This window comes from Drosophila willistoni, assembly GCF_018902025.1.
Source record: "Drosophila willistoni isolate 14030-0811.24 chromosome 2L unlocalized genomic scaffold, UCI_dwil_1.1 Seg139, whole genome shotgun sequence".
Lineage (NCBI taxonomy): Eukaryota > Metazoa > Arthropoda > Insecta > Diptera > Drosophilidae > Drosophila > Drosophila willistoni.
Window position 1 is genome coordinate 2,799,928 of NW_025814046.1, and position 23,382 is coordinate 2,823,309.

A 23,382-nucleotide genomic window follows, 5' to 3' on the forward strand; every position below is an offset into this window, starting at 1 on the left:
ATTTCCATTTAGAAAATTTTTAAGTCAAAAACCTTTTGATTTTTGTTTCGTACAACGAATATGGCGAACCTGCTCATTTCGTGCCTACATACATATGTAACATATATTAAGATTTCATTTAGAATTTTAAAGAATTCTAAAATAATTAATAACGTTTCATAAACATTTAGAATTAAAAACATTTCAATTAAAAAACTAAATTTGTTTGCTTCTTACATTCAGCGACTACAGTCTTTCCCCTGAGATCCTGTCAAAAACACTCATCTTAACATTAGAAGATTAAGTAAGGAAAAACTAAATCCAAATAAAAGATTTTTAAACTTATTACAATTGCATTTAAGAAAAAATTAATAAATACAATCTTCTTTGGATGGTGACGCATTAATAGATCCATTCTATTTCTATGATGATATAATTTTTCCATTTTATCGAATTCCACCATATTCTTTCATATATGATATATCATAATAAATTAGATGAAGAAATATATCGATAATTTGACTTATGGGATTTGTTTATTCTATTTAAAATAGATGAATTTTATTTATAATACAATTTTTTTCACAAAAACTTCATCAGTTTTTGTAATTGAATTAGTTTTTTATTGAGTTTTCCCTGTTTTGTTAGGTTGTTCCATAAATTTCAAAAGATTTAAGATAATCTTAATTTTGTGATAACCAAGGACCGTATTGACTATAAGTTATATTAAAAATTTACATAATTATTTCATTTCATTCCTCAGGAAAAATCATTAATTAGGAGTTAAAAAAGTATATTTTTATTTCAAAATAAATAAAAATCGAAAATTCATAATGGTAAAAAAACAAGAATCAAGATTATATTTATTTGTTTCAAGAAATAAAAGATAATCATTATATACGTTCCCAGATGATATCCCTAGGAATTCTCGATCGATTTAGGGCCTGGAGAAACTGGCGGCTTTTGTACATTTGTAATTTTTACCGTACTAAATCGATTCATTGTCAAAAAATGTGATGGACCTATTATTATCGGCCACACTGTATGTACATGCTTTAGGAAGACCCGCATTTCAATTTCCTTCCATTATCATAATGCATTTTGAATGTGGATAAACCGAATCTTTGGTAGTCATTCAGCATTTTCTGATTAGATGTTATAACTTGAACGGGGTCTGATTAAAAAAATTTTAGTCATGGGGGTATAATTTTTACCTCTTTTGTAAGCAATCTTTGTCAATATTAAATCATCATTGACTATTAACTAAAACTACATATGTATTAATAAAATAGTTAAGACTATTAATAAAGCAAACTCAAATCTATTGTAGTACAAAATAGAAATCGTAAAGTATAAGAAAACAATTCTGGATTCTTTTTCAGAATCATTTTCCGAAATTAATTGTTAATCAAGACATCTGATTTGTTTTAGTTCTCAGCTTTGGTTGAATTTGGTATGAACAGACCCTTGGATTGACCAAAGTCCATGATTGAAATCGAAAAAAAGAAGCTTATAAAGAAATGTTTAAAGATCGTTCTAATATTCAAAAACTATATCTGTAAAGTATTACACCAAATTAGTTCATTTACTTCACCATCTTTGTATTAAATGGTCTTTGCATTTGGTTTGTCAGATACAAGATTTTGGTTACATCAATGAAGGAAAAAGTGCTGCTGTCTCTGACATGGCCAACGTCTAGACAAAACAAACAAACTTTTCACAAGTACAAACAAATCATTTTCATTCATATTTGAATACTACATTCCCAGGGAAAGTCAAAACTGTTTATAAACAATTCACTGACATAAACGTGAACATTGTTCACGCATTTTTTGACAGGAAGACAAAGGACGAAAAGGGCAATTATCGAACGCCTTGTTAAGCAAAATCAAATTCAGATAAATTTCACCGACAACCACCAAACAGCAGCAGCAGCACCAGCACCACCCCCACCGAGTTCCCCTCCCCTTAGTGGTGGTTTGGATTTAAATGCTTTTTTTTTTGGTATATTTACCTTTAAAGACAATAGAAACTCGAAACAGAGTCAAGAGCTGAATGAGACAAGGAGACGAGGTAAAAAATAAAGAGATTACAATATATATTTTTCATATCTATTGTTTAGTTTTTCTTCATTCTTTTTGTTAACAAAATTAAACAACACACTAGACAAAGTAAATTTTCTGGTTTGGTTTTGTTTTGTTTTGCAAAATAATATGATTCCAAAAATTAAGCAAAGAATATCTATATATATAGTTTATAGTATATTTGTTTTGGGAATAGTATCAAGATAATCTGAACAACACAGACATAGATCAGATTTTTTTGTTTTCGTTTTAGGAAGGGAAGGCACAAGTAACTATTTCTTTATATTTTTGTTTTTTTTTTTGCATGAAGAAGAGTCTGGTTGTTTAGTTTTGTTTTCAATTTATCGGTGTTTCTTCGTTTTGCGCTTCAAAAATTGAACATTTATTTATTTACAATTTATTTATTTTACGACTCCGACTTTGACTTCGGATCTGCAAATCTCCAATCTTGTCCTAAGTCAAATAACAGTTGCAATAAACAAGCTTTCAACTTATTGCTTATGTGTCTCATAATCATTAATCATTATCATCATAATCATAATCATCATCATCTATATATGTATATATAATTCTTTTGTTGCTTTATAATTTACAAGAAGATCTTACACTTAAACACTAGATCGATTTTTCATCTCAATAATAGTTATACATATATATATATATATGTATATATGTGTATGATTTATGCCTGTGCTTTATCTTTACTATTTTGTATAAGATTTCTTTTGTTTCTCTTGCTTTGTTTAATTTTTACTTTGTTTAAATGTATAATTATTTTTTGTTTTTTTTGTTTTACTAGTGAGAATATTGTTTTGATTATATATTTATTTATATATATATAATTTGTTTTGTTTTTGTTTTTTTGTAATTTGCATACATAATCATTATAAACATATATATACATGTATATATATATATATTATATCGATCATATGCATTTTTTTATTTACGTACGTTCTCTCATGATTATTCTTAGTATTGGGCTTTTCACTATGCGCTTGCGTTTTTCCTTTTGTTGTTCTGTTTGTTTTTCCTTTTTTTTTTTTGTTTTGTTTTTGCAGTTTGTATAAATAAAAATAGAATAGAATTTTGCTTCTTTTCGAATTAATACATGCTTTGTTGTAGGAGAGGATTGTGATTGTAATTATGATTCTCATAATTTATGATTTGATGTTAACCACGTTAGACCCTCGAGTAGGCCATCGCCGGTTGTGGCACATGATGGTTGGACATACCAATTGCGATCTCTTATTCTAGTTAAGCCTAGTTTTTCCTGGATTTCATGGGGTTTCATTGCTGAAATTGGAATAAAACAAACAAAAAAACATATTAGCAATGATTTACAATATAATAATGTTGATTCTTTCAAGTTCCGAAACGTAATCTTTAAAACGTGGGCCTAACATGATACCTTATTGTTTATAGCCATATTGTTGAGTTTACTCAAAAATATACAAAAACAAACAAATTTGTTTGGTAATTTAAGAAGTTCCAGTAACGTAGGTAGGGTTTTCTTTAGAAATCTATTTGTTTAAACTATTACAAGCTGTGTAATGGCCCAGAAACAGGTACAAAACTTTACAGCTTACTGTTTTCCATTAAAAACATTGTTTACATCAAAATCATGGATCTATAACGCCCATTAAAAGTCGAAGTATCTATCTAACTGGCTATCCAAAAGTCTAATTGAACATAATTACGAAACTGAATTGAAAAGAATCACAAATAAAAAATATTCATGTAGTATACCATCAGGCAAATCCTGTTTGTTAGCAAATATCAGTATAATGGCATCCCGCATCTCTCTATCATTAATTATTCTATGCAGTTCAGTGCGTGCCTCATCTATGCGATCTCTATCCGCACAATCCACTACAAATATAAGACCTTGCGTTCCTGCAGAGATGGAGAAAGAGAGAGAGAGAGTTGTACATAAAGCTGGAAAACTCAATAAACCCAATAATTCTCTTACCTGTATAGTAGTGCCTCCACAGTGGCCGAATCTTATCCTGTCCTCCAACATCCCAGACATTGAACTTGACATTCTTATAGGTAACAGTTTCCACATTGAAGCCCACTGTGGGTATCGTTGTCACTGATTGCCCTAGTTTAAGTTTATAAAGAATCGCTGAGGGAACAAAATATAAGTACATAAAGTTAATGATCATTTTTTTCTTTAAAAAAGGGGGAGTATACTCACTTGTCTTGCCGGCTGCATCTAAACCGAGCATAAGGATTCGCATTTCCTTGTTGCCAAAGATTTTTGATAAAAGCTTGCCCATGATGTCGATGATAATGTTGATGATGTGTCGTCATCCATCAAATGTTGGCCAATCTGCAAACCAAACCGTAACCAAAACCAAATGAGAATGAGTAAATTAATCTCGGAGATTCTCCTATCAATCAATGATATGTAGGCACCCACACACAAACACACACACACATATATACACCACCATATATGTATCTCTGTATAGCATAAATGCGTCAACGGAAGTTAAGAGCATTATTTTGCATAATAATTTAACTTACATTGTTATAGCAACAACGGATAAAGCAACAGAGAAAGATAGCGCGAGAGAGAGAGAGAGTGAGAGCTCGAGGGGAGAGATTGTGGGAGAGCGCGAATTTTTTTTTTTATCACACACAGAGTCAGACACAAACACAAACACAGGCCAGCAACTCAAGTACAATTGGACAGATAAACACTATAGCTATAAATTAAACACAACTTATCTCAATTGCAGACAGTTTTTGTGTTATATTTTCTTTTCTTTTTTTTTTTGGTTTTGTTGTATAGTTTATGTTATAGTCAGAGGCGTGGGCGTGGCGGTATCGGTGGTGGCAAGGGCAGGATCGAGGGCCGGCTTTATGAATGATGGAATTTCTTTTGGAGCTTGAGCTTGGTTTTGCCTTGTGGCCTTCTGTTATATGTGTGTGTGAGAGTGTGTCTATGTGAATGTGGCTGCGTCTCTGTGGTTGTGTCTTCCCTAACACGTCACACACATACACACCCAAATATAATATTCTCGACACTCGGGCTCCCGATTTTCGTTGATTACGCACCGCTGCTGCTACTTCGCCCAAAACGTTCGGTTTCGTTGAGTGGAGATTATCATGAATGGCTAATAGGACACGATTCTATAAAATAGATGTGATCCATGCATTTAGAGAGAACAAATAAAAAGAACTATATAATTAATAACAACAAATTTGCACTATCTTCTCAACTCACATACAAACACATAAAAAAAAACAAGAATCAGTGTGACCCCTAGCCAACCAATCGATAGTTTTAATTCCAATCGATACTTTCTTTTTGCGTGCTAGTGATGGTAGACGACAATCTTATTGTGCATATCCTCAAAATAGATTTTTTCCTAAATTGAATTGCCTGATTTATGTTACATGTGTTTTTGGTAGAAAAAAAAAATCATATTTTCATTAAGATATATTTAAATAATATATATAAACGTGCAGCACATTGTTCATTCATGTTACAATATTTGTTGTAGTTCTTCACTTTATTCGTGATGGCGTGACTTTCAAAAGTTACTCGTTGTCCACTCCTAATAATGCAGTTCTCGCAGATGTAGATAAGGCATGTAGATATGCCGTTATATACATCTGCGGTTTTGTTTTTGTTGCAAAAGCAAAATCTATCAATCCCTTTACAATTTTAAGAATTTATATTCAATAGCTATGAAATAATAGCAAACAAAGCATTAAATAGCAATGGAATTGAGTTAGTCACGAACAGAGAGGACTAAGACAATAGAAACATGGCGGGCATTTATACCAGGGAGGCAGTGCGTGTAAAAGTCAAGGTAAGCGAGACAACAAAGAAAATGGAAAGTGGAAAATTGCAAAATTTCTTTTTTTTTATTTTCCAATTTTATTTTTAAAAGAAATGCGAGCCAACAGCCAAGCCAGAGTGGCGGAAATTCTCTGTGGATCCGCAAATAACCACATTGGAAGTTCTCTACTCTCTGCTGGCCAAGGCTTTTGACATTAAATCGGATTTTAGCATTAAATACAAGGCCTTCGATCCGGCTGGCAATGAGATTTACCTGGCAGTACGTTCTGATTGGGATTTAGATGCTGCATTCCTTCGCATTCATAACATATCGATTCAGACATCGTCGGAGCCATGCCTCATGCTCCAGATTGATGTGAAACCCTTTACGGTAGTTCGGGAATGTGAAACGATGTCTTCCTCGTCTAGCAGAGAGGCGGTGGGCAGTGGAAGTGTCGGAATCGGTGGACCAGCCCGTGAGCTGATGTCTCCCCTGCAATCGTTAGCCGTTTCCCAAAAATATGTCCAGCATATGCAGACAAAATTGCCTGGCCTGATAATGAATCAAATGGAAAAAACATTCAACATAGTCCAAAAGGCCTTCAATTTATCCGATGAACACATGGCCAATTTACCACCACGCCCGCCCATGTCAGATAGTGAATTTCGCGTCTTCCTGGATGCTTTGGGCCAGATACAACGTAAAGATGAGCTTCATAAGGTGATCTTTCTGGGCGGCATTGATCCCAGCCTGAGACGTGTGGTGTGGAAGCACTTGCTGAATGTCTACCCTCGGGGATTACATGGTCTGGCCATGGATGGGCACCAACGAATGGAATTTATGCGTCGCAAATCCGAACAATATCTAAGCCTGCGAGATACCTGGAAAACGGCCATCAAACAGCATCAGGCAGTGGCCGGCAGTGAATTGGCCTATGTGACCAGCATGGTGAAAAAGGATGTCCTGCGTACAGATCGACTGCATCCATTCTATGCTGGCAGCGATGATAATCAGAATATTGCCTCGCTTTTCAATATTCTCACCACTTATGCATTGAATCACCCGACTGTTAGCTATTGCCAGGGCATGTCCGATATAGCCTCTCCGCTGCTGGTTACTATGAATGATGAGGCTCAGGCCTATATCTGTTTCTGCGCCATTATGGCGCGTGTTCGTGGAAACTTTATGTTGGACGGCTTGGCAATGACCCAGAAATTCGCTCATCTCACTGAAGCCTTGAGTTTCTATGATCCAGAATTCTGGGAATATCTGAAATCACAACAGGCTGATGATTTGCTCTTTTGTTATCGCTGGTTGCTGCTCGAACTAAAGAGAGAATTCCCATTTGAGGATGCGTTGCGTATGTTGGAGGTTCAATGGAGTTCACTGCGCTATACAAGCACCGGTGGAGAGAGGGAGTTGGCCTTGTTTGAAAAGGTGAGAAGGAGATTCGCTGAAATAATATTCCATTCGATACTTAAATATTTGTGTTTTTCAGGAATATGTACCTCTTGTAGATGTTCAGGCCACTAGTTCAGCTCCGAATAGTGCTAGCACTTTCTCCACTTCCTACAGCGCCACGCCCACTAGTCCTTCGTACTTGTTAACAAAACCGCGAGAAAATCCCTATACCAAAGTTTGCGCTCTGCGTCGTCAGAGTTCATCGGCCTCGCTAAGCTCACTAAGCTCTTCCAGTCATGCCCTGGACAATACAAGACGCCTGAATCATAGCCTGGATGAGAGTATGTCGAGACATGCCTCCACATCGAGTTCCCGGCGTCAGCATCAGCATCGTCGCGGTGCTTCTGGCAAAGCGCATCAGAGTCTCGATGAGGCGAAAATTTTAAATATAATTGATATGGGAAATAATCAAACCAAATCCGATTCCGATGATGATGAAGTCTTTGATAGAAAGTCATCAACCAATTTTCTAGAAACGAATCCTTTCAAAGATGATGCTCAAAATGAACCCAAAGAAGCTGGAGCTACAACAACACCAATATCACCCGGAAGACCATTCCTATGCAGTTCCTCGTCATCCAATCTGGAGGAAGAGCCCATCACCACCAATGCCAATACAACAGCAACAGCAGGAACAACAACCACAATGGACAGTAGAAACTTTATAGCCGTAAGCAATATTATTGCCAAGCAATTGGCATCTAATGCCAGCCAAGTTAGTGAAAGCATGAAACGTATGAGCACTACAAGCGGTGGTCATTTCAAAGATCTGAAAGAGAAATTAGCAGCCAGCAGGGGACAGGCGGATCCAGAGATGGCAACTAGAACACAAACTCCTCCAAAACTAGTCAAAAATTTTAATGAATTTCTAAATTTCGCTTCAATGAATAAGAATCGCATTTCTGATCGCTTTAACAATCAATTGCAAATCAACGAGAAACAACCGCAAACACAGACCACTAAACCTCTGGTTCAGCTAACAACGGGCAGCTCTTTGGATGAATCAGAGGACTCCTGCTCTCTGCCAGACACCACATGGAGTGCCTCCACAGCAGTTACAGCCATTCAACAAGAGCAACAAACTCACCCAGAATTGAGTAGCTATAGCCTAAATAGTATTTCGCCATCTCAGCCAGATCAGGATGCTGACCAAGAATATTATCCCATGACAACGGCCATAACCCGCGAATTGCGTTTAGAGGCAGAGAATTTAGATCGTCAGGTGTTTGGTTTGCCCTTCACGGAGAAGCCTACACCCCACATCGAGGATGACATTGAGTATGAGAAATTGGACAAGGACACGCTCGATCTGGTGGATGATTTGAAGGAGAATGAGATTATTAAATGTCCCGATGTCAGTGAGTTGCATATGCGTCGTCGGCAACGTTTGGCAGCAGCGAAAAGTGAATGCCACAATTCGACCACAACACCAAATCCTTTTACGGAAGAAACTCATCTGTTGCTGGGCATGCGAAATAGTAGTAGCTTGCCCGAGGTTATAGTACCCATATCCACAGAGCCCAATTTGCCAGAGGAAGTGCCATTGCCATTGGTCGAATTGGCATCACATGCCGATGATGAGAGTGCCTATTTGCCACGCCTATCTTCGCCACAAAGGAATGGATTGCATAACAGCAACAGTAACAATGCAACAACAACAACTAATACAGCTGCTGCATTACCTCCACCCAGTGAATTTGGTGGCGGCAATGCTTTTCTCATGTTTCTCTGTTTGACTCTACTCCTGCAACATCGTAATACCATAATGAAAGCTGGCATGGATTATAATGAAATAGCCATGCATTTTGATAAAATGGTACGTAAACATGATGTAACCAGAGTCCTTAATCAGGCCAGGCGCATGTACATCGATTATTTAAAGTCACAGAGCAGCAGTCAGAGAATGCAGCAGCAACAACAACAACAATCAACAGAGACTACAAATCGAACAACGACTACAGCACCAACAACAACCAATAATTCTACAGCCACATCGCTATCAGCTTAAGATTCCAGAGCTTAGTATACTATATATACTTATCTTATATTTTTATTTCAAATTTTTTAATTTATTTATTTCTGAAAAATTGTTTTTGTTTTTTGTACATTTCACGAGTTTTCCTAACTGCCTAAAATTGATTTTTTTATTAGAATGGAGCGGAATGCAAGCAAGGACATCGCTTTAATTTTGTTATGATTTCAAAAAGGAAGTACTATGCTTCTGTGAGTTTAAGTAGATCGATGAATCTTTTTTTAACCAAATTGGATACAATATTTCCAACTGCTGTCAAGTTTCTAATCAGTTAAACTACAAATTTTCGATCCTCATTTAAATATTTTAAGATTTTTTGCTGATTTTGCATTACCAAAACATTTATAGAAATTATAGAAATTTTCTTTTCTTTCAAATTTCAACTATATTCAAATATTTAACGGATTTAGTGTTTTTAACACCTTTGAGAAATAGAAAAATGTTTGGACATGTTCTCGATTTTTAAATTCCCAATGAATTTCACGGAATTGAAACTGTTGCTTTCAAAATCAATTTTTCTGCTAACTTTGCTATTAATCCCTTGGATTTTTAGTCAATGTAGCACTTTAACAAACTATTCAGTCTAATTTTATAATTTTTATATAAACAAAACCGATTTGCGGTTGAAACGAATACAGAAATTGCAACTATTGTGCAGCGGAAGTTAGTCATATGTACTAAAAGCTAAACAAGAAGTAAAGATTTGAATTCTTGTCATGTAATCAAAAATGGTTCCCAATTTTGTACCAACTAGTACAAAGACGACTATTTGACCCACAGATATATCCAGAATATATATATCCACGGAAATATACAACTTCAAAATTTTATGACAATATTTTCAAAAATTTAATCGGCAGAATTTTCAAGTGTAATTGATCATAAATAGATCTTAAGTTAAATTCCGAATTTAATTTATTTTAGTTTCAAATTCGATAAATTTCTCACTTGCTGCTTGCATTCCCTGGTTAGGACTATAAAGTTTTATAAACAGTCTCAGTAAAAAAGGGTTAACATGTATATTTGCGGATCAGCACATATATCTAGGATAACCCTAAAAAAGAGACTACAAAAAATACCTTTTCTTTAAATTAAGTTTTGCTCAAAAGTCAATGAGAGTATTCGCTAGATGTTGTTGTAATCTAAATATATATATATATACTAAAAAACCAAAGTATTCTTTTCCAAATCAAGGCTAAACAAAAAAAAAACAATGTATTTTGGAATTTGCATTTGTTTGACATTAAGTTTTACTTTTTTATTAAAGATAATGAAGCATTCCAATCAATCAATCGATATCGATGTCTCTAATTCTTCCTCTTAATTCGCGTGTGTATAAATGTTTTTATCTTATTATAAACTTACTCAGCTAAATTACATCATTTTATTCGACAAGTTACACAAAATAAGTTTCAATTATTTCTCAAATACGACACAAAAAAAACATATACTTATATATATATAAAAAAAAATATGGAAAATAAAATTACTGAAAAAAACGAACTGAATGTAATACCAAATAATACGAAAAATGAAAATTAATTGTGTGCGAAAAATATGTGTGTTTAGAAATTATATTTTTTCTTAAGCCGTTCACGTATGAGAAGCCCCCTGATAAGTTTCTTCCAATTGCCATAGACACGAGCCTCATATTTCTCCTGAGCCTTACGACTCTGTTCCTCTTGGTCCTCCTCCCAGGCGGCAGTGACCACTTCCTCGAACTCTTCACAAACCACAAAACCATCGTACATGGGATGACAAGCGCCTTGATGGAAATCAAAACCAATAACCGCATTGGCACAATCGATATTAAGTTTCTTGCAAATTCTCATCAGGCCAGGCACTGTGTTCAATGGGATGAGAGATATGAAAGATGTTGGAAAAACCTTCAGTCAACTGATAAACTTACATCTCATATGCACAGTCTTCTTGGGCAACATGCAGGCCTTAAAGAGCTCTACATTTCCATAGGCATTACGCGGCACCAGGCCATTCTCTGCCGTTGGTGGTTCATACTCTTGTGTTTGCCAATAGCCGAAAATCTCCAATGGTTGATCTTTTATTACAGTGCGTGTTAACTGTGTTAACGGAAAGAGTATTAATGAAGGCATCAATAAGTGGGCTATACACTTACCTTATCCCATTTGGGTCGAGCCTTAACAATTTTATATGGTTGTTCGCCAAGTTTCACCACCCGAGCACTTTTCAGCCAAATATCACGGGAATGCAGCAAATGAACACAATCCCTAGATAATCAATAAGTTAATAAAAGATAAAAACTAAAAGTAAAGTAGAATTTACCTAGAATATACCGGCTGACCGCGTATAAAACCCAAGGTGGGAGCATCTGCCGGATAGATGCCTTGAAATTTAAGTAAATGCCTTTCAAGTACATATAAAGGATGATCCTTGAATTCGGATATGGATTTGGGCAATGGTTTGTCGGCATGTATGCGACGCATTTCCTCATTTTCACGTATATCACGTTTAGTTCTTCTACCCAAATAGGGAGCCACTGTCTCATCGAGCCAGGCTTTTTCCACACGTGCCTTACGCACCGTTGTCGTCCAACTGGTGCAATAGCGTGCCGTGACATCTTTTATGCTGTGATCATCTTGAAAGGCATACACATAGGCCATATTCGATGAGGCGTTTCTCTAATAAATGAGAGCAGAGTTAGACAATATCTGGCGAAGATTTTGGGCTGGCTGGAACTTACTCTGATGGTGTCCACACAATGGAGTTTACCCTTGAACAGATCAATGCAGATCCATTGCTCTTCCACTTCAGACCAAACTTCCACCCACATATCAGAGGCAGTGGGCTTTGTGCGATCCTTACCAAGAGTACCCTCATCATCTGTGGACAAAACACGACGATCCTTGCGTAAATTCTGTACAGATTTCGGTAGAATTGGTGCCTTTTTAACTGGTTTTGGTGGTTCAAAGATTTCGCTTGATGTATTGCTTTTGTTTTCATGCGATCGATTTAGTTTCTCCAATTTTGGACGCTTCTTGGGCTTTGGCATATCGACATCATCGGCGCCATCTAATTGTGGTATACCCAGCTGATTAACCTTGGACTTGAGTTGCCTGCGTGTTCGAGGAAGTTTCGTTTCCACCACAACATCCTTAGGTGAAGTTTGAGCCAAAAATGTGGGTGATATGAAAACTTTTGGAGATTTGCTACGCGAGCGTGTTTCTCGAGTGGATTTGATATTCTCAGTATCGCTCGATTTGCTGCTAGATGGAATAACAAGTTTTGGTATCACAGGTGAACCAATTCTTTCGGCCATCGAAGTCTCTTTTTTGCTTTGACGTGTGCGTCTTGCTACTGGCGGCGTTTGAGTCTCAATCTTAGCCTTCTTAATCTCATCTTCTGTGGATGATTTCTCATTTTTGGCATTACGTTTGAGCCGTGACAATTGCGGCTTGATGGCATCTTTTGAAGTACTTGGCTTTATTTCGGGTTTAGGTTCTTCTTTGTGCTCTAGTTTCTTGAGTCTTGCAATTGGTTTAATGGGTTCCGCTTCTTTTTTGAGTTTCTTTGACAAAAGTGAAGTTGAGGTGGGTTTTCTATTCCCATCATCAGTGTCCTCTTTGATCTGTTTGACAGGAGTTTTGGTTTTTGTTGCTGCTGCTTTTGATTTTACATCTTTTACCACCTCTGTCTTGATGGTTTTTGTGCTGCTGGTGTTTGCTTTTGATTTGGTTTTCGATTTCTTAATCTTATCATCTTGTTCATCATCATCGTCCTCCTCCTCATCATCATCATCTTCTTTCTCATCTTTGATTGTTCCCGATTTGTTCTTATCATCTGGCTTCAATTTGATAGTTAATAAATCCGATGCAGCTGGCTTTAGGGGTATTGGCTGGAGATTAACAATCAAACGACAATTCATTCCCATGCCACGTGCAAGTACAATGAATATGAGGATCATATCCTGTTTGGAACGTGCTTCTTTACGCTTGATCTGCTCAAGAAGCTCTTCGATTATACCTTTTTTCGAAGAGGCCACTTTGTTGGGATACAAATTGGGGCTAAGCAACTTGATGGCTGTCTTAAACCAAGTGACAAATGACTGAAGATATTTTACTTCAGTTCCCCTTTCGGTGGGATAAGCATTTTTGCTTGGCAACAGCTTCAGAACTTGTGCCATTAGACTCGAGTCCCCCAAGAGGCGATTGTACTTAATACTCCGCAACAGCAAACACATTAAACTGGCTTTATGCATCAGCAATTGACGTTCCTTGATATCCCGATTGAGACGACGTTTCAATGCCATTTCCAGTTCATGTTGAGTCTTTTGTTCCTTGGTGGGTCGCATTGTGCCAACGCCTACATGAATTTCCAAATCCCCCGAGATATTCGGGGTGGTGGCCGAGTCATCCAAATCGCTGCTCAATTCGGCATCTGTAATGGCGTAGTTTGGGGGGAGTGGTAAGGATAAGCAAACAAATGGAACACATAAGCTAAAGGCGGAAAGGATTCAAAAACGAGTCCTTGTTAGATTACTTGCTCAATTGTTTTTGATAGTTAACACATTCTTGCATTTATTTATTTATTGATTTTTATCAGTTGGAAGTGCATTTGTTTTTTTTGTTTTAAAGTAATAAATTACATGAAACATTCACTAGTTGTTTTTTTTTTTGGTTTGTTTTTCTTTTTTGCATTAAAATTATGTTTTTCGGTTTTTGCATGCGGTTTGTGAATACATTTTGTCTAAAGTAAATTCGTTTTAACATCAGTTCTAAATCGATTTTTAGCTATTTTGCTTTTTATTTCATTTTTAATATATTTAATCTATATAGACTCAAAATTTATGGTATCTTTTTTTTTTTGATTTACTTATGAAACACTCGGAAATTGCCATTAAAGTAAGCACATAAGTTGTAGTTGCTTTGGCTACTATTTTTCTTTTCTTTGTTCATTCTTATGTTCTTTTTTTTTTAAATGTATTTTCTTTGCTTTTTAAAATCTGCGAGAGCAACAGAAAGTTAAAATTATTATTTTTTTCTTTATTCCAAGAGATTCTCACACGAAAAAAACAATAAAAAATAAATGCATTTTGTACAACAATTCCAATTTTTGATCATTCATTTTGTAATTTATCTAAAAGTTTTTCCGTTTGTGATAAGTAACATCTTTAACATTTAACAACACACAGATTTAATGCGAATTATTCTCAGGGATCGACAATATACACAGTAATTAGTTGTTAGTTTTTGTTTGTCTAAAAAACATATTCGTAAATAATAATCAAAAACTTGTAAACGAATAGTTAAATTAATTTAAAAGAGTTTTTAGTTCTTCAAGGCAATTTCTAGATTTTCTATCTATCACTTCCATTATTCTATAGGAATTCGTTTCGTTATTCTATTTAGAAGTTTCTAAGGAAATGTTATGCGGAAAGCTATAAGACATTTAGTTAGAAATCTTTGACAGTTCTCCTCTTAAATAGAAGGTCATGAAAGTAAAAGCAACGTTCTTAGAAGACTTCTTGAAAACAAATACTAAAAGGGTATATAAATGAATAGATTTGGCATGATATTGAAGTCGTTGGAAAATCTAGGATAACAAAATTAAATACATCATTAACATAACAACAAAAAATAAGTAACAAAAGTCGTAATCACTTTGCTTAAACAATTATATAAATTGTAAAGAATTAACAACTATTTTGATTCCATTTGAAAACCGTTTTTCGTCTCTATCAGTTAAAGCCCAAGGATATAAAATCATGGCCAAACATATTTCTTCCTAGTTTATAATCTTTTATTTATAATCTTTTATATATAGATTTCTTCAATTTAAAACTTTATTTCAACCAAATCACTTGTTGAAAATAATTTAAGAATTTTGCTAAAAGTTCTAGTCTATCTAAAATGGTTTAAAATCTTAATTTAATTAGAATTTAAAGTGTTTAAAAGTTTTATAGCATATATAAAAACTAAAATGGTTAAAATTGAACTAAAATTTGTGTTATTTGTCGACCCTGTGTTTATTTTGTATTGTGAAACATTAATATATTCAATTTGTTTTACTACATTTGATTCGAATTTAATTCAACAACATTCACACCAAAAAGAAGATATCATAATAAGCATTTGTTTTCGGTTAGTGTATGTTTTTGTTTTTTGTTGCAGATCTTGTTTGTCGATCTGAGTTAGGCATATTGGGTTAGTTTCATTTTTTTGGTTAATTTATATAGCACGTCTAAATCTTCAGTCTAGATTCTAGACTAACAATATGTTACAGTAAAATAGGTTTATATATTTTTTTGTATATATATATATATATATATGATCTCACAACTTCATTTCTCTGGTAGTTTCTTTAGTTTTTTTTTATGGGGAAAGGAGGACACAAAACAAAACTACGCAGTCTCATATGGAGCAATTTTTGGAAGCGTTATTTTTCTTGGGGATTACATACGAGTTTAGCCTAACTACAGCGCCACAACCGATCTCTGCATACTGTCTACTACCTACTTGCATTTTCGCCTACCTGCAACTTCCTCAAAATCTGAATCATCCGAGTCGCCACCGCCTCCAGCAGCAGATCCGGTAATGACTGTAGATACCGGACGGGTCTTTGTATGCCGTTTAATGCGAGTCGATTTGGTTTTACTTAGACGCGATGGACCATCTAATGAAGGCGGCTGTCGATTGAGTCTTCGACGATTCTCCGTTCCTTTCTGTTCATCTTCAATTACGTTAGCGTAATTTTGATTTTCGCCCAATGCAAGCAAAGCATTTACATCCATTTGGGCAGACGCCACCGAAACTTTTTGAGTGGGAGGTGTCGCTGTTGCCCTCTTGGCTAACACATCTCTGGTCTTCTCCAGGCTATTGGCATTCTCGAGCAGGCCACGAAAATCGAATGCCTTGGTGCTGGCGGCATTATCATCTTCGGCCTCGTTGTTGCTGCTCTCGTTGTTGTCCTCGGATCCGGAACCAGAATCGGAGAGAGTGATGCCCGCATTGCAATCGAATTGCGGCGGTGCTGGTGACTTTTCCCTGTTCGTTGAAAAGAAACTAGAACCAAAATCGAGATCAGCAGGATTAACCAAATGGTCATCACCACTGGAATCGCTGCTCGATCCATCTCCATCTCCATGTGCATTAGCATCGCTTTCATTGGGCGTTTTGGCGTTTTTTGAACCCGAAGCTGATGGCGAATTCTGTTGGGGCGATGTCGAAAATGTCTTGGGTGGCGGTCGATATTTGTTGTATAACTTGGAACGCAAAGATTGACCAGTTGGTTTGCGTTTCTTGACAGAAGCGCCACCCTTAAGATTGCTTAGTGGCTGCTTCGAATCCCCCCTGGTGCAGAAATGTGGATTAACATTAATTTGGCAAAAAGATGCTATACAAATTTACTCACTTTTTCTTTAATCCCCCTGCTGAGGATCTGCCACTTGCGGTAGTTGCTCCTGTTCCAGCTCCAGTTCCGGCGGCCAGGGCCTCATCATAATCGCTATCATCATCGTCCGATGATTCGCCACCGCGTGCATCCTTGCTGGGTTTCCATTCATCCTCACTGGCCGAGAAACCCTCCGACACGGATTCATCTTCCTCATCCGACATTGTTTTTGGCACGCTTGTTGCTTGCTTCTCTTCTAACGCTTTCTAACCTCACTGGGTGCCACTGGGCGGTTTAACATTTATTCCTTGTTTGGTGGGCGTGCCGCCACTTACAGTTACATTTATTGATTTTTACGACGCAGTTTGTCTCCTACTTCCTTAGATTCTGACTGCCTGGGTTTGCTCCAATTGTGGAATTTATGTTTTAGCTAACGCTTCTGCCATTTACTTAAGTTGTAAGGATTTTCAATTTAATATTTGTTTTCCATTTGTTTTTAATTTTAAGGAATCCCGATTTCAATTTGTCTCGAAATTCCCAGAGTCAGAATCAAAAATTGACCCTCAACAATTGAAAATGGTCACCCACAACAACACAAAGAAATGGTAACACTAAAGGTCTGTGTGTCGTTTTCCAATACTTACGATTGTTGGGCAAAAAGCCCGCGAAAAGTAATTTGCAAACGACCACTACCCCTTTCTCGCTCTAACACCCAGCCATTTGCACTCATCTTTCCCACTCTAGCACAGTATCTCTTAGTTTCGGACAGCTGTTGTCGCAGTCACAGTGATTAAGTTAACACTGTGATTCCATTTTGCCCACCTCTAATAATTTCGATAAATAAATTACATATTTTGTTTACAATTTGTTTTGTTTATTATGAATTCAACTGGTGAAGAGCTGCATCCCAACTGGCGGGCACTGACCACATTACATGTACCTCTAAAGCGATTTGTGCCAGCTGGCAAAGAAGTGTCAGCAGAGGCAAAGGCGAAACTTGAACGAAATACTATAAAAATCGATGGAGCCGAGGCGCAGAAGTTTTATAATGAAATACTGGACACCCCAACCACGGCAACCAGCCATCATCAGCAAAAGACAAAGGAACAGCGCACACATAGATCAAAGACACTTTTCCCCTACGATAAAAGCAAATTTTTTCGTTCTGCTATTAACAACAATGTGAAGGAACTGTCTTGCATAGACTTTCGAGACAAAGAGACGGAGCTGAATGCCTGCGATGCCTACGGCTGGACAGCTCTAATGATGGCAGCCTGCGAAGGAGCCATAGATGCTGTGAGTTGGTTGCTAGAAAATGGCGTGCAGACTGACATCAAGGACAAAGGTGGACAAACGGCGCTTACGTTGGCCCAAAAGAAAGGACACGAAATTGTCGTAAAGCTACTCACCAGCAACGGCAGGACGGAGCAACATGAACTGGAGATGACATTGGAACAGCTTGAGCAAACGATTCTACCCTTCTACTGTGATGTTTGTGAAAGAGACTACAAAGAGACGACTTTGCGTGCCCATCAAACTTCTACAGTGCATCAGTTTAATTTGAAATTGCCCGGTGCTACCAACAAACTAAACAAATTCAACATATCCATAAGGAATCGAGGTCTCCAATTGATGGTTAAGCAGGGTTGGGATCGCGAACACGGCCTGGGACCCACACAAAGTGGTCGTTTATATCCAGTGAAGACCGTATTGCGTAAACGGCGCACTGGTTTGGGTATAGAACAATCTCCGCCGCGAGTTACGCATTTTCAAGCTTTTGATACGAATGCCACCAAACGGAGGAATCCTCACCAGCCCAGACGAACTCGTGATGATATGCGAAGAGAAAAAGTGCGTGAATGGAAAAGGGAAAGACGTTTGCGAAACGAGTTGAGCTGACTTAAAAAAATAAATCCTTTAACTTATGCAATCCCAAGAATTTCACACTTTTGTCCTTATTTTTTACCGCAATATTTTGGCGGTTGGCTAGGTCAGGGATGGAAGCTTTTGCACCAGGCAATAATCTGCACTCAAAAAAAATTATTTACAAATTGTTGAGCAACTTATTTGCTTTGAAATTTAAAGGCTCAAATAATTCAACAAAAAATATTTAATATTATTCTCTACCATTATAAAATTTGACTTATTTTCATTGTAGAATTCGAAACGTTTTCCTAACTGTAGGAAAGTTTTTTAATGCTGTTGCATGTGCTTCCCCCAACTCCTCTTCGACTTGCCCCATAGGCAATGTCTCTCACTTTCGCTTTATATATGTACGTATGTATGTGGGGATTGACACGGTTTCCGCTTTGCGCCTGCGCATGTTATCTTAACCCCTTAAAAACCAGCAAAGTCCTTTTCCACTCTGATTGGGTATATAAGCAACTTCTCCGAATTTCATCACATTTAGTCGCGTTCGGACTGTGGCAGTGTTGTGACGTTGTCCTCGCATGCTTGCATCCTATTTTGCTGTTGCCAGTGGCCAGCTTCTGTTGTTGCTTTGCGGCTCGCTAATAAAAATAAATCACATCGGGTGTGCGTGTTTTAAAGTTTGCAATTAAAAAAAAAAAAACGAAACAAAAAAAAAAGCGAAACCAAGAGCGTAAAAGAAAGTCAGTGCTGCAAGAAGGTCAGCTAGGCAACGTAATCGTGCTCTAGTTTTTGTGGTAAATGGAAATGAAAACATGAATTCATTATAAACAAAAGATTGTTAGAAACGCATTTGAATTCAAAAAGAAACTGCTTTTTTCTTTGAAATTGGTTTTTTGCTTTTACCAACACTACTGACTCAGCTGCTGGGAGATCAAGTCACAGATTTATGACCCAGTCACACTGACGTTTGAAAAAATATTTTAAAAAGTAATATTTGTTACACAGCTAATTATTTGATTTAACAAAAGCAACATTAAAAATACGTCAGGAATGGCTTAAATAGTTTATAAGAAATTAAACGTTTTTTAACGCTGTTTTATGAGCAAATAAACAATGTATAAAAATGTGGCATGTTATTAATTATTCAACTTGGTGGAATATTTTATACGAATAAAACTGATAAAAGTTAATAACGGTAAAATAAATTGAAGGACATTTAAACATTTTGTTTTTTAAAGACTTTAAAAATAAATTTTTTCTGCGTTAAGTTTCTTTGGTTTGAAGCTTTGCTGTCACTTTTTTTGTAGGTGGCGTTTCCTTCGATCGCGAACAATAATTTTGTCGAATGGGTTAACAATTAATATGTTTGCTGGGCTATACATGTTGTTATTATACCCTTACAAAAAAGATCTAATAAGTTTTGTCCGATGTGTGCAATGCATATAAGGAAATATCTTCTACCATGTATGTATATATATTTTTTCATTCAACCGGATCAGACTAATATATCATATACCTCCCAGTTCACTCGAAAACAGTGACTTTTATTAACAATTTTATGTACAAATTGATTTTATTCATTTATTTACTCTGCCGTGTTACATCAGGGTAACTTGCAAGGGTATACAAACATCGGCACAACCGAAGTTAACATCGGCCCTCTGGTTTTTTTTCAGTGTGGTTTTTGTTGTACGATCGGAAGCACGCGTGAGGTGCGCTAAAATTAATTAGCAGAAATATATTTCGAATTATATACGGTACGCGGTAGACTAACAATTGATAAGTTTTAAAATTGATGAACAAAACTCTGCTGCGATCGCATTTTGGAATACGAAACGTAAATCCGCCGAGTGTGTACATTTTGTTTTTAATGTGTCGCGTGTCGTTTAATTACGCAAAGCTTGGCAAAAATCTAACTTAAAGTAATTCAAAAACGAAATAAAAAAAATAAAAAAATTATTATTCAAAAAGAAGGGTGGCAGGGGTAGACGCCATGTGGTGGGGATTGGAGGTGCCTGGGTGGGGGTGGGTGAGTGTGTGTGTGTGTGGGATGCATTTGAACTTGATTGAGCAATTGATAATAAAGAGTGAGTGAGAGAGATAGAATGTTAATTGTTAGAGCAAAATGTAAAATTATATTCAATGTCTGTGTTATTTTTTGTATTTTGCGTTTTATGGTTTATTTTTGTATGCAAATACAACAACAAAAGGCAGACGGCCGTTCAGAAGCGTTTATTTTTGTGATTTGTTTGGTTTTCAGTTTTCAGTTCTCTCTTACCGTTACCCAACCTCCCTTAGAACTATCGCCCCTACTCACCCACCCTCCCCCTCCACCATCCTACTAGCCCACTGTTTGTACTTAGTCACCCTTTGATCGTCTTTGAGCAGCATCAGTTCACTCTCTTTTGAACTTTGTTCTCTTAAAGGGGCGCATCGTCTCAAAGGAGTAGGGGGCTATCCCTACATTTGTGATCCATAACGATAAATAAAAACAGCTGAGTCAGTGGCGGATCTAAGTAAAGGACTATACCACTTTGAATTGAAAATTATTTCGTATTTTTCTCAAAATTTTGCTTCTTTATTAAGTCTTTAATCGGGGGTTGGTAAAAATAATAACTAAATCCCTTTCTAATCGCATACAAATTTACCTTTCATCCACCACTGCCTTCGGTTTTGGTTGCTTAGTTTGCTTGGCTATTATTATAATTTTTTTTTATAATAATTTCTATTAATTAACAAGTAAAGGAATTTTAATCGTAACATTTTTCTTGTTATTTTTATGACTCAATATTTCTATTTAATTATTACTATTAATATGCAAGAATACAATTTTTTTCTTAAATATTTAAATTAAAAAGAAAAGTTAAGATCAACAATTTATCAGTTTTACTTATAAATTAAAGGAATTAAATTATTAATATTTACTTTTTGTTCTACGACTTTTTTGTTGTGTTTTCTATAATAGAAAAACAAATTTTTTTTTTTAATAATAAATTTTGACTTTTATTTCTGATTTTTACAATAAAAGTTAATATTAATTGTTAGTCGTGATTTTTACAATAAAAGTGAAAAAAAATATTATTACATTTAAATGAATAAAAAAGTTACAAATAATTATTATGCGTAACTGATAAATAATAAAACTTTTCAGAGTTCCTATACTTGATTTCAACAGGCAATTTTTAAACAAATTTTATGTTAAAATTCGCTATTAAATTGAATTTCGTAGTTTTTGTTTTTGTAAGTCTTCAGTACTTAATTTTGATAAGTTCTAGTTCCGTATACATTAACGCCCTTGATTTTTCTCTCTCTTATTCCGCCACTTGTTTCTCTCAGCTGCTGTCCCCTCTCTCTCTCTCTCTTTCTTTCACTCTCTTTTTATTTCACCCATTAGGAAATTGTTTTGAAAATTGAAATTGTATTTTATGATTATTTGGATTATAAAATTGATCGAATTTGTGCAAAAGTTTCCGAGTTTATTAACTAATGCCTCCAAGTCGATACGAAATATCTATTTTGAATGCAATAAATCAAAGATTTTCATTTCAAACTTTTCAATTTCCAATCACATGATGTTTTTTTTTTTTTTCAACCTTTACTTGGATCGTCTCTCCCACATAAAATAAGAACTATTACACATTAATATTATTGTTTATGTATACATATATAAATGTAGCTCTAGGTAAATTCATGTAAATCTGTATAGATGGACTGATATGTATACGGAACAAGGCCAAGAGCCGGAAAGTTTTTTTATTTTTAATATTTACTTCACGTAAATCTTTGAAAATCGTAAACCAAACAAAATGCCATCGGCCATATGTGTTTATTAAGTGTTATGAAAGACAAGAAAATGGCCAAAGGGGCCTCAGATAACTTTGCCGTAATTTATGCTGTAATTCCTATACCCTTAAGATAAGTTATGGAATCAAATGTCTTGAAAGTACATACATATATTTCATCATTGACAATTCTGTAAAGTATTTATTTGAGTAAATGTTAAGGTGGTTTAAAATATTTGCATTGGTCAACCAATCATTTAGTTTAAAATTGAAAAAGAATAATGCAAATATTTGATAGAAATACGGTTTAAAGTCCATTATATTGGTTTTGAAAGAGCTTAATTTTGATTTAAAATTGATTTTAAAAAAATCGTTGCCAATTTCTCATCTTTTTCGAATTGTTTTCTAATGAAGTTTTATAAAGTTTAAAAAGTTCTTGTTTCTATTAGCTGTTCTGTCTTTGATAATAGAACTGATTTTGATGTACAAATCTAAACATAATTTCTATTATTATTAAATTATATGAGAAATTATTATAAATTATTATTATTAAAATTATATGAGATTTATTACTCGTTAAAAAATTAATAGTTTCTCATTATCACATTATATGAAATATATATATTTTGAGCTCAAATTCATAACTTTTTATATACTACAATGTAGGTATTTCCCTCGATTTATGTACATTGTGATCGTTCAATGTGATTTGGATTTTTGGATTTTTTGCTCGATTATAATCAGTAAACATTTTAACTATTTAAAAAAACAAAACCATTTTGATTGGAATTGCAAAGTAAAATTTGTTTAATAGAAATATTTCTTTTTTCCGCTCCTGTTTATTCTTATTTTGTGTTTTTAAATTAAGTTTATACAGGGTCTATCTAGAAATTTTAACTATAGATTTTGATGGATAGTATTTCCCTTCTGAGTAGTTAAAAATTACCTACCACTTATTTATAGTCCGAAGATAATATGTTTCTTCCTAAACTGAAGTCATTAAGTAATAA

General features: G+C 35.3%; 4 protein-coding genes across 6 annotated transcripts; 2 read left to right on the top strand and 2 right to left on the bottom strand.

Annotated features, from left to right (window-relative positions):
* Window positions 1–2,972: 2,972 nt before the first annotated feature.
* LOC6638490 (ADP-ribosylation factor 6) lies at window positions 2,973–5,266 on the bottom strand. Of its 2 annotated transcripts, none has more exons than XM_002061351.4 (5): window positions 5,130–5,266; window positions 4,264–4,398; window positions 4,036–4,191; window positions 3,813–3,959; window positions 2,973–3,359 (listed from the first exon to the last, which is right to left on the bottom strand). In XM_002061351.4, the coding sequence occupies exons 2-5, from the start codon at window positions 4,343–4,345 to the stop codon at window positions 3,217–3,219; spliced, it is 528 nt and encodes a 175-aa protein (XP_002061387.1). In that variant the 5' UTR covers window positions 4,346–4,398; window positions 5,130–5,266; the 3' UTR covers window positions 2,973–3,216. The 2 variants fall into 2 exon arrangements, with proteins under 2 accessions (XP_002061387.1, XP_015034743.1); XM_015179257.3 differs by having other exon boundaries at window positions 5,078–5,266.
* Window positions 5,267–5,680: 414 nt separating this feature from the next.
* On the top strand, window positions 5,681–9,381 carry LOC6638451. Its single transcript, XM_002061350.4, has 3 exons — window positions 5,681–5,890; window positions 5,972–7,297; window positions 7,359–9,381. Exons 1-3 carry the CDS (start codon window positions 5,846–5,848, stop codon window positions 9,327–9,329), a joined length of 3,342 nt encoding a protein of 1,113 aa, XP_002061386.3. The 5' UTR covers window positions 5,681–5,845; the 3' UTR covers window positions 9,330–9,381.
* Window positions 9,382–10,571: 1,190 nt separating this feature from the next.
* On the bottom strand, window positions 10,572–17,318 carry LOC6638450 (DNA repair protein complementing XP-C cells homolog). Of its 2 annotated transcripts, XM_023176072.2 has the most exons (7): window positions 16,740–17,314; window positions 15,861–16,678; window positions 12,073–13,766; window positions 11,655–12,010; window positions 11,488–11,599; window positions 11,263–11,431; window positions 10,572–11,196 (listed from the first exon to the last, which is right to left on the bottom strand). In XM_023176072.2, the coding sequence occupies exons 1-7, from the start codon at window positions 16,940–16,942 to the stop codon at window positions 10,919–10,921; spliced, it is 3,630 nt and encodes a 1,209-aa protein (XP_023031840.1). In that variant the 5' UTR covers window positions 16,943–17,314; the 3' UTR covers window positions 10,572–10,918. The 2 variants fall into 2 exon arrangements, with proteins under 2 accessions (XP_023031840.1, XP_015034775.1); XM_015179289.3 differs by lacking the exons at window positions 10,572–11,196; window positions 11,263–11,431; window positions 11,488–11,599; window positions 11,655–12,010; window positions 12,073–13,766 and having other exon boundaries at window positions 15,658–16,678; window positions 16,740–17,318.
* Window positions 17,319–17,534: 216 nt separating this feature from the next.
* LOC6638522 (G patch domain and ankyrin repeat-containing protein 1 homolog) lies at window positions 17,535–18,657 on the top strand. The gene has a single exon (XM_002061348.4). It carries the CDS (start codon window positions 17,598–17,600, stop codon window positions 18,615–18,617), a length of 1,020 nt encoding a protein of 339 aa, XP_002061384.1. The 5' UTR covers window positions 17,535–17,597; the 3' UTR covers window positions 18,618–18,657.
* Window positions 18,658–23,382: the final 4,725 nt, after the last annotated feature.